This window comes from Epinephelus lanceolatus, chromosome 15 (genome assembly GCF_041903045.1).
Source record: "Epinephelus lanceolatus isolate andai-2023 chromosome 15, ASM4190304v1, whole genome shotgun sequence".
Taxonomy (NCBI): Eukaryota; Metazoa; Chordata; class Actinopteri; order Perciformes; family Serranidae; genus Epinephelus; species Epinephelus lanceolatus.
The window spans coordinates 38288965-38300434 of NC_135748.1; the positions used below are offsets into that span (position 1 = coordinate 38288965).

Here is an 11470-nt window from a genome sequence, read left to right on the forward strand (position 1 = left end):
TATTAGATAGATTATTTTAGTATCACTGAGACATGGTTATCTCAGGGTGACAGCAGTCCTCTTGTTGAAGCAACCCTTCCTCATCTTACACACCTCCATCAACTCTGACTGCACTCCTGTCTAACTTATTTATTCTAATTTGACATCATTTGAACATTTTGGTTTTATGGTAACCTCTAAAGACACAGTGATGATTTTAATCATCTAATAATCTAATTAAGACTAAACAATGTTTTTATCCAAGAGTTTGCTTATTAGTCACTAAATGTAGTTAACCTGTTAACTTAGGTTTGGGAGCAGAACCACGCCTCAACCACACCTCTAATCACCTGCCAAGCCTACTTATGCTGGGCCAACCCATCCTACCCTGTTTGTCTCAAGATTTCTCGAGCTCAGACTGATCGCGCGTCTCGCCTAAACGCTTCATAGAGAAAACTTTTATTCAAACAAAAAAAAAAAAAAAAAAATGTAAAGATTGTCTAATGTTACCTACCATGGATCCGGTGTTATGCCGAGATCTGCATGCCTGCCGAGAATTGCATGCACCTCGCGGGAGCGCGCATGCACAGCCGAAAGGAAAGCTACCGTCTTGATTTTTAAGGAAACTTACTGTTTAAAAACGAAATAATCTTCTTTGTCAGGTTTATCAGTGATGATCATTGATCTGAAGTCTAGTTTTTTAACGTTTAGTGTCATCAATGTTTTATTAGAATTGGCAAAGTAGTGTTTCCTCGATTGGTCTGAGTCTGCTTGATTAATCTCTCATTCTTAATGCCAACTCTTCGCTATTTTGTGTGTGGCTGCGTTTTTAAGCATGGGATTTCAGATAGTTCTATGAAAACAAGGTTTTTAAATGCGGAAAATTAATGTAGGGAGTCATTCGCACTGTCACCGCCCATCAAATCCTACGCTACGTGCTGATAAAGCCATGATGGTGTTACTATCAAACTTTTGATAAATCCCCTGTTATTTATGCTCAGGTCATTATTAAATGCATTATTATTCTGTATATGCAGCAGCAATCAGTTCTGTCGAAAAATGCATGCACCCCTTAACACCCTCATGAAACTTCAAATCAGAAGTTTGATAGTAACACCATCATGGCTTTACCAGCACGTAGCGTAGGATTTGATGGGCCGTGACAGTGCGAATGACTCCCTACATTCATTTTCCGCATTTAAAAACCTTGTTTTCATAGAACTATCTGAAATCCCATGCTTAAAAACGCAGCCACACACAAAATAGTGAAGAGTTGGCATTAAGAATGAGAGATTAATCAAGCAGACTCAGACCAATCGAGGAAACACTACTTTGCCAATTCTAATAAAACATTGATGACGCTAAACGTTAAAAAACTAGACTTCAGATCAGTGATCATCACTGATGAACCTGGTAAAGAAGATTATTTCGTTTTTAAACAGTAAGTTTCCTTAAAAATCAAGACGGTAGCTTTCCTTTTGGCTGTGCGCGCCCGCTCCCGCGAGATGCATGCAATTCTCGGCAGGCATGCAGATCTCGGCATAACACCGGTACTGCAGAATCTTCCCGACTGATTCAGACGGCGATCCGTTCGACGATCTGTTCGACACCGGTCCACCAGACTCGCAGCAGCAACCAGACTGCAGCCAAACACGCCGGCGTGGTCGTCTGCGTTCAGTGATCAGCGTACCTCAGTCCTGGCGTCTCCATTCAAGCTCCGCCAACGAGATCTCTCCAACTCCGACTCAGACCGCGGGGGTCTGCAGATCTCGGGCCTCCTCTCCTCCTTCAGCGAGGACCAGACACCGCGGGCACGGGCGTAGGAGCCAGCTCCAACCCTCTCCTCATCGGCAGCTGACCCCATCGCCTAGGCTTCCAGCTCCCGGCTCTTCACCACGGTGCACCCGCGGTGCGCCCTCATCTGCGAGTCGGCAGTCTCCGCGTCCTCAAACTGAGCCCAATATCAGAGACTGGACCGTCACTCGCCTCCAATGTTTCCTGCGGAGGGAGGGCATCCCATTTCACCGCAACGCCAACAAAGCCACACTTTTTCGACTGTATTCAGCCTCTATCAACGCAGCAACAGACTCCATACCTCCTGCTCTTCCGGCTTCCTCACCCGTGTCCCCAACTGCCGGTGTCATCAGGGCGTCCCAGGGCCGTCGCTGCCTCAGCCACAGCCTGCATCATCAGCCCCCTCTGGTGGGGGCCAGGTTGTATGTCCCCCTGTGCCTGCTCCCTCTGTTTCTGAATTCTCTCAGATGATTTCAGCTTCCTTTTCACCCCTGTCTTCGCAGGCTTCACAAAATCCCTGTGCACACACATCCTTTCACCCCATCATCCCTTCCTCTACCCTTCCTTCAGCCGTTCCCAGCAACACGGCTTCTGCTCCTCTTTTTTCTGCAATAGCCAACGCCGCAGCAGGAGAGCTTCAGTCAGCAACTCAAGGGGTCCCACCACAGGCTAACCAACTCGGTGATCTCCAGCCTCCTCCTTCACTTCCAACTGGTCTATCCTTTCCCCCTCCCCTCCCCATCCCCACCCCATCCCTTCCCCAACACCCAAATGTATTTTCTCATTGTACTGGCAATTTCACCCTCGCCACAGCAGCACCACCTGTCCAGCCAGCCTCATCCGTTTATCGCCCTTCTCCTGTCTCTCCTGCAATACGCCAACAGATTCTCACTGGTAATTACGTAGATTTAGCCCAGCTTCATAAGCCATCAGTCATCGACACTAATCAGCTCAGGGAAGTGCAGACAAACTTCGGCTCCGTGCAACTCCGCCACTCACTACCCTCACAGTCTAAAGACGTAACCCCTACAGAATTTGCCTTCGCTTTTTCTCTCTACCGCGACGTTATCTGTTCTGCATTTCCCACACGGAGAGCAGAGCTGGATGATTATTTATCTATCGTGCTCGACATGGCCCTACATTTTGGAGGGACAGGGTTTTACAGTTACCATGCGCACTTCGCTAACCAAGCAGCTGGCTGCATACAGCAATTTAACCAGGGAACGTACTGGGGCACCCTCAACTCCTAACTCTACTGCCGCATATTTGCAGCCCGCACGTCCCTCTCCTGCGAGCTATGTGGAGCCCCTTCTCACCCTGCCACAGCATGCACTGTCACTGCTCCACTACCTTGCTCACGTCCATCTTCCTCACGCAACACCACAGTCTTTAACCGCCTGTCACCTGCCGCACCCCCACCTCCCATCATTCCTAGGCCCGCTAACATACGTCCTTCGGTCAATGTACCCATGCCAAAGGGGGCCGATCCTCTACCAGGGTGGCAGGATGGTGTGCAACAATTTCAACCACCTGGGCTGCGCTCTTCCCAACTGCCGCCTCCTGCATGTCTGTTCCTTCTGCGGCGGTGCACATGCCAGGAGCACCTGCCCCCACAATCCAACCACAGCTGCAGACCAACTTGTACAGCACCTCGGCACCCCCGTTCAGGTAAACATCCTTGCCACTGCTCTACAAAGCCATCCCGATAGACAGCTTGTTCATTTTCTCATAGATGGCTTCACACATGGTTTTCATCCCAGTATGGCAGTTCTCCCTGACATTTCCCACGTCTGTCACAACCTCCAGTCTGCTCTTGCAGAACCTCACACTGTCGACACCCTGTTGGCTAAAGAGGTCAAAGAAGGATTCATGATAGGCCCGTTCAATATTCCTCCTTTTCCACTGTTCCGCATCAGCCCAATAGGTGTTGCCACTCGCAAATACTCCAGAAAAAAGAGGCTAACTATGGACCTGTCTTCCCCACACGGCTCACACATTCCAAGCATCAACAGCGTCATTCCCAGTCCGGATTTATCCATGCAATACGCAACCATCGACCATGCCATCACCCTCATCGGCTAGCAAGACGTGGAGCTTGGCTTTCTAAAGCAGACATCACCAGCGCATTCAGTTTTGCCCATTCATCCTGACTTCTGGCGTTTTTTCGGCGTTTGCCGGAAAGGGGCATATTATTTTTCTGTGCGCCTTACCTTTGGCTGCAAAACCAGTTCTAAGATCTTCGATTCTCTTTCAGAAGCCCTATGCTGGATCCTTACTAACAACCACAGGCTCCCTTACATTCTCCATCTTCTCGACGATTTTCTTGTCGTCACTCCACCATCCTCACCTCCTCGCCACAGGCTCAATATGCTCACTAACTCGGCTTCCCTCTTTCCGAGGAGAAAATATCAGTACCGGGCACTTCCATTGAGTTCCTTGGCATCACCCTGGACTCAATTTCCTTCCAAGCATCTCTGCCCTTGGAGAAAATACAGCGCATCTCTCTGCTTCTGTCAAACTACCTCCTAGCAGACAGATGCACCAAACACCAGCTGTTAGCCCTCCTTGGCCATCTCAATTATGCCATCCGCATAATCCCTCAAGCTAAATCTTTCTTGTCCATCCTTTTGTCTAAGGCTGCTGCCATTCCCTCTCTCCACGATAGGGTCATTCTGGACGATGCCTGCAAAATGGAAATGCGCATGTGGCTACATTTCCTATCTTCTTGGAATGGCATTTCCTTCTTCTACGACGACTTCATCACAGAGCCTGAGAACATTCAACTTTTCATAGACGCAGCTCCCTCCACAGGTTTCGGCAGCTACTATGGAGGGAGATGGTTCGACTTGCTGACTCATTGTCTTGCTTCTCGTTCCAGAAATTCAGACGCTTGGCCCCAGAATCGAATCTTCACCCAACACCTATCCCACCGTCTTCCGCCACAATATAGCTCCACAGCTGTCAAACCTCTCTCATGCTTCACAAGAAGCCATCCTTAACAGTCTTGCCCCAAGCACACTCTCAGCCTACCTAACTGGCTGGAATTGCTTCAAGGCATTTCACTCCACCTACCAGCTGCCTTTTCCCTCTCTGGACGTCATGTCCATCTGCATTTCATCACCCATGCTTGTTCCATCCAAAAAATACGGTCCTCCACCATCCAGACCGACTTAGCAGGAATCAACTTCTTCATCAAACTAGTCACTGGCTTCCATTGTCCTTCAACCTACCATTCTCACGTTACTATGTTAATAAAAGGCCTGCATAAACAGGAACCGGCTCTCCCAGCTAGGTGCTTGCCACTCACTTCAGACCTTCTCAGCCTCTGCATTCGCACCCTTCGTTCAGGCTACATATCTCCTACGGTTGACCTAACCCTAGAATCCATGTTTCTGCTGGCTTTTTTCAGATTCCTGAGGTGCTCTGATTTTGCCCCGACTTCATCCGTCTATAATCCTTCTCATCACCCCAGTCTATCTGACATAACGATACACTCATATTCACTCTCCGAAGGAGCAAAACAGATCAGTTGGGAGTTTCTTTCCCTATCTACCTATTCCGCCTCAAATCCTACCTCAGCCCATACGAGCCACTGACCAAATACATCAGCTCCAGGTATGCTGCTAAGGTATCACCTCAACACCCACTCTTTCTCACCGAAACAGGAAAAATGGCCAATCGATTCTGGTTCCAGAAACACTTACACCAAGTCCTACGCATTTCAGGCATATCTCTAGAACTCTATTCTAGCCACTCCTTCCGCATCGGCGCAGCATCCACAGTAGCCAGACTAGGCATCTCAGACCGAACCATTCAGGTCCTAGGCCGCTGGTCATCCCAAGCATATCGCTCCTACATCCGCAACAATCTTAACGATCTGCGTCGAGGTCACGTTCAAATCAGTTCAATTTAAATCTGACTCTTTTGGGGGCCAGTGATCAGCTCGGGTGGATATATATGCCTGAGACGGAACCCCCACACTGAGTCTCCCACCGCCCGGTCTTCAATACATCCTCCCAGACCAGCCTAACAGATAACATCTTCCCTCTACCTCACCCTCATCTATTCATCTATTCTCAACATTCAGTAACTCCCGTCATCATTAAACCTTTAAACGACATATTGTTGTGGCGTGGTTCTTGCTAGTGAAATGGTTAAAGATCCATCCTGTCTCCTGTCTTGTGAGTTCGACACCCCAGGGTGAGTGTTATCCTAAATATTCCTCAAACACTTCCTCCTGTTTTTCAGGCTCTACTCACCTCTTGACATTTCTAAACTTTATTGTGCACCATGTCAATAAATGTATTTCTCTCTTAAATGGAGTCTCTCCTGACTGAACTGACTTTAGTGTCTGTCAGTCCAGATACAAGTGACAGAAAAGATGAATGTGACTGTGCTGAAAAAGTTTTAGTCATGTCCACAGATTCATCTAAATATTTAAGACTGTGTGTGAAACAATGTAAATGAGGTTAACAGATTAGACTCACAGGTCGTTCAAAAGTTTGTTGAAATCTTCATCAGCTGACATGTCAGAGTCAATGCCCACCCATCTACAAGTGAGATAATCAGAGTTATGATGCTACTTTACGAGGATGAAAATAAACATTAAAAGCAACATAATTCAAACATGATAACAGTGTGTGGAATGATGCAAAAGGTGTTATGCATGACTTCATTATTATTAGATCATTACCAGACACAAAGATTATTATGAAGGTGCAAAGGCCCAAATATTTGCAGTCAGTTTGATCTTCCAGAACAGGAAGTTGATTTTACTGACTTTAACGTCTGGAGTGTGGGTACACATGAAATGAAATTCATGTGAATATATACCCAGAGGAAGGGAAAACTCAAAATAAGATCTTTGTCCAACCTATTTCTCCCAGACGTAACTGAGCTCAGTTTAAGATCAATATGAGATTGTGACCATTTTTCATACTTCTTTAATTCAGCTCCTGAGAAATAACCTTCCTCTTGTCTCCCCAGAGGAAAATGTGCTGCTCACCACAATGTTTTCTTTGTCTTATCAGACATAACTCATCTTCTTATTTGGACATTACTACATTCTCATCTGTTTCTCATAACCCCTTATAGAATCAACAAGTAGTGTCAAAGTGCTCTGAGTGCTCAGACGACTAGAGAAGTGCTGTGCAAGTCCATCTGTTCTTTTGCTCCTTATTTCTCCTGGGAGGGATGTTTAGGAGAAACACATCAGAATGTAGGTTTATGTCTGATGAGACAAAGTAAAGACTGTGGTCAGCAGCCAATTATTTCCTCTGGGTATACATTAATAATATGCTTAGCTAAGAAAACAAGATCTTTAAACCTGAGCTGCACTGAGGAACAGTAAACTTGTCTTCACAGGTCACGTAGCAACAGCAGCACGTTAGCTAACACATGCTACAATTATAAAGTAACATAATAATGACTGACATCATCAGACTTGTGTGTGTGCAAAATATCAGTGAATGCAGTTACATTTTAATGATGATAAAAGCTTACATGAGATGGGGTGGTGTGTAGGACAGACCACAGGGACAGAACTCTTCTTTTTTTTTGTGATCAATTATTTATCGAATTTTTCCATAAAAAATAAATGAATAAAAAACCCATGAGATATGGCAGGCATTAAATAAACAAAGATAGTAGACAATGGAAGTATAATAAAATAGCAAAATGAAAAATAAGAAACAAACCCTCTCCCCATCCCATAAACCTCTAGGGGACCATTAGGCCAGTAGTTTATACAAAATAATTCTAGGAACTCCATTGAGCATATTAACATATACATATAGTGAATACATAACATACACAAACCCATATGTACCTTTCCATATAGAGCTGTGCTCTTATTTCAGCCCTCCTAGTAAACAAGACACAAAGAGCACCAGGGTGGGAAATGAGATGATCAGACATCCAGACACATCAACTGATGGATACACAGAAACTACTGAGTAGACATCAGAGAAGTTCAGTAAAAGTTGATTCTGTTCCCACTGAATGATTCCTCTTTTTTATCAACACAGACTTTTAGAGTAATCACTTATCACTTAAACAAAGCTACAAAATATTCCTCAAACACTTCCTCCTGTTTTTCAGGCTCTACTCACCTCTTGACATTTCTAAACTTTATTGTGCACCATGTCAATAAATGTATTTCTCTCTTAAATGGAGTCTCTCCTGACTGAACTGACTTTAGTGTCTGTCAGTCCAGATACAAGTGACAGAAAAGATGAATGTGACTGTGCTGAAAAAGTTTTAGTCATGTCCACAGATTCATCTAAATATTTGAGACTGTGTGTGAAACAATGTAAATGAGGTTAACAGATTAGACTCACAGGTCGTCATGATCTCTCACAGGGTCGATGTCTGGACCAATAAGATCGTCCGGCCTGCAGCTAGTGTGATAATCAGAGTTATAATGCTACTTTATGAGGATGGAAATAAACATTAAAAGCAACAGGATTTCAAACATGATAACAGTGTGTGGAGTAATGTTAAAGAGGTTACACATGTAACATGTGACTTTACCAAATGTTCATAATGAGGCAACATTTTATTGTTAGTAAACACTTACTTCTCTTTAGGAGAGGGGGGTGTGTCTTTAACATCTGCAGTGCAGCCTTGTGAATCTTTCCTCCTGACAGACAAACAGCTGGTGATGCCAGAGAACAGGAACTTTCTCAGACGGACTCTGAAAGAAAGATAATCACACACATTTACACACACACAGAATCCCTCAGCCCAGTAATCATGTCACTATTTTCTTGTAGTCTGTATTTTATTTATTGTACCTGTATGTGGACAGGTGTGTCCTCAACTCAAGTATCTGATCAGTTCAAACACATATATAATGATACATGATAAAATAAACCCTGAAATGTCAGTAGTGCTACAGTGTCAAGATCAGGACTCATCAGACACTCTGGATGTATGTGGTATCATTTATAAAGCCAGATGTTTACTCCTGGAATGACAGCTCTCATAACATACAAAGGCAACAAAGGACGAGCTGATTTTAACTTTCATAACTGCTGGTCTTGTGTCCTCTCTGGTAGACAAGAGACAAAAACACCAGGGTGGGAAATGAGATGATCAGACATCCAGACACATCAACTGATGGATACACAGAAACTACTGAGTAGACATCAGAGAAGTTCAGTAAAAGTTGATTCTGTTCCCACTGAATGATTCCTCTCCTCTTTTTAAAGATGTTCCTCCTAATTCTCACTTTAACATTAATTATTAGATTATTATAAGGGTGCAGAGGTCCTAATATTTTCAGTCATTTCCATCTTCCAGGAAAGGAACTTGATTTTACTGACTCTAGTGTCAGTGTGGATACAAATAAAATAAAATTAAATTACAGGTCACACAGTAACAAAAGCACTTTAGTTAACACAGATACTAAAGTTATAAAGTAATATAATAATAACTTACCTTGACACCATCTTGCTGCACCCCATGGTCCCTGCAGAGTGTGGTCTGTGCTGCTGCTCTGAGCTGTAACACAACACACACCTGCTGAGTGCTGACCTCTGACTCTGGAGTAAACAGGACACATTTGTATCACCTGTGCTTTTCCTGCAAGCTCCGCTAGCCTCACAGCTAGCCCCAGTTTGTTATTCAGGTTAAAGTGGGAAGAAGCAGCGGGTCTGTCGGGCAGCTGAGTGAAGTGGAGCCTGAGGAGGAAGCATCTGTTAGCCCCGATTTCACTACAGTCAGATTCACTCGCTACAGAGGCGAGGGAATAAAACCTCAACAGCCAATCAGAGTGATCTCTCTCACTAACAAGCTCCGCCGCCGATTCAACATGTTCAATCGGCCGAAAAGCCGCTGATGCCGAGGTGCCAACGGTGCTGGACACACCGCAAAAACAAGGGGTGACAGACGCTCACAGATGGCCGGACTTTGGTCGACTGCCAACCGTCGGCTTGGTGTGTCAGGACCTTAACAGAGGTGTCTTCCTTTAACTTTTAATAATGAAAAGTTGAAAACACATCCTGCTCTCACACTAAATGCACTTTAGATGAAAGGTGAAAGTGAAAAGACGGTCACAGTCAAATGTTAAAGACTTTACAAGTGCACAAGCAGAATGTTCTCCTGCAGCTTTCTTTACACCTTGTGACACAGTGTGCAGAAGTTATGAGCTCTATGACTGCCTTCTTTATGCTGCAAGTTTAATAAGTAGCTGTATGAGAATATGCATATTTGTCATCACTATATAAAATATTTACAGCCTGATTTACTTGGAAGATTAACGTAGTGACATGTTGTCTGTTCCACATTACTGCCGCTGTATGTTAGGTGTTAGTTTGGAGCTTTTGTCCACTTTTCCTGTTCAGTCAAACACAAAATAATTTAAGTCACTTGAAGCAGAGCCTGGTGTTGAAGAAAAACTAAATAGTCTCACACAACAAAGGGGAAGGAAAACTTGGTTTCCTTGTTTATCACACCAGTAGTTCTCCTTTTAGTGTCGAGCAGCCCCCTCACATGTTCAGGTTTAATAACATTTCACTTCAGGGACCTCCATGTGAAAAGATTTTGGTAGTTAGATGTGAATTCTACAGTTGTTTACTGGAGTTGAGGAGATATCTGTGGAGGAAGTGACACCTCTGATCTGATGGCTCTTCCTAACATCAAGCTCACTTCTACTGTGAATTAAATCATGGAAATAAATGATTCCTCATTTTCTAAGGACCCCTGTAAGTCCAGCAAAGACCCCTGAGGGTCCTCGGACACCTGGTTGAGAACCACTTTATTAGACTGACAGTATCTATTTCGAGACGACGAAGAAAACAGTCACGTTGGGCCTAAAGCACATGGCTCGCCATTTTCTAAAGACAAAAAAACACAATTCGGACTTGTTTTTCTCGTTAACTTTTGTTGTTGTTCGGACAGAATGAAATGACTGAATAAACAGATGACACAAGAACCCTGGTGATAAGGGTGCCGTAGCATTGTGTTGACCTCTCATTAGTCCGACGTCCCGTTGTTCCGATGTGTGATTACACTAGGCTATACTGTATTTGTGTACCATAGAGGATCAGCAATGCAACAAAAGTAGGCTACTGGTCGAGATACAAGTGCCATAGAGAGAAGAGAGTGAAACACCATAACCTCCTGTTATTAACTCTGGGGTCCGGGTTGTGTGGGGAGCTCTCCGCGGTGCTGAACGGCTCCCGGCGGGCGTATTTCTGCCTTGATGGTGCGCCGCGACCAGCTCTGGGTCAGCTGGGAAAGGCTTGAGGCGAAGCAGGCTCACAGCTTATGTGTGGTTTTTGTGCCTAAACCTAACCAGACCTTAACAACAAGGCATCATGATGATTTCGGAACAACGGGACTTCGGGACAATGGGTTTAATATGGTCGGAACAATGGCATGTCGGAATAATGGGCTGTCGGACCAATGGGCAGACCCCGGTGATAAGATTAATAAAGTAATAGAGTATTCACAATACCTTTTGGGAGTCTCTCGGCTGTAAAAAATACTGCGTCACTGCTGTAAGAATGAAAGTGAAACTATGCAGCTCCGTAAACTCAACCTCCCCCTCTGCTCACCACTGGAGCACACACACACACACACACATACACACCGCCCCCCCCCTCCCCTTTTTGTTTTGTTTTTGTTCGTTTGTGCCTTGGTTTTGCTTCTCATCTTTGTATTAAATCTGAATGTGTATACGTATGTGCACATT

The 11470-nt window shown here is 44.7% G+C and overlaps 1 protein-coding gene across 1 annotated transcript in view; it reads right to left on the minus strand.

The window, feature by feature from the left end:
* The window catches only part of LOC144467036 (uncharacterized), a 39213-nt gene extending 27883 nt beyond the window's left edge, over positions 1 to 11330 (minus strand). Inside the window, exons 1-4 of the mRNA XM_078175293.1 lie at positions 11234 to 11330; positions 9214 to 9455; positions 8351 to 8467; positions 8112 to 8171 (exon numbers count right to left, since the gene is read on the minus strand). Of these exons, the coding sequence (XP_078031419.1) occupies positions 8112 to 8171; positions 8351 to 8467; positions 9214 to 9239 (203 nt within the window). The 5' untranslated portion in view covers positions 9240 to 9455; positions 11234 to 11330. The remainder of the gene's footprint in view (positions 1 to 8111; positions 8172 to 8350; positions 8468 to 9213; positions 9456 to 11233) is intronic.
* Between the last annotated feature and the right edge of the window lie 140 nt (positions 11331 to 11470).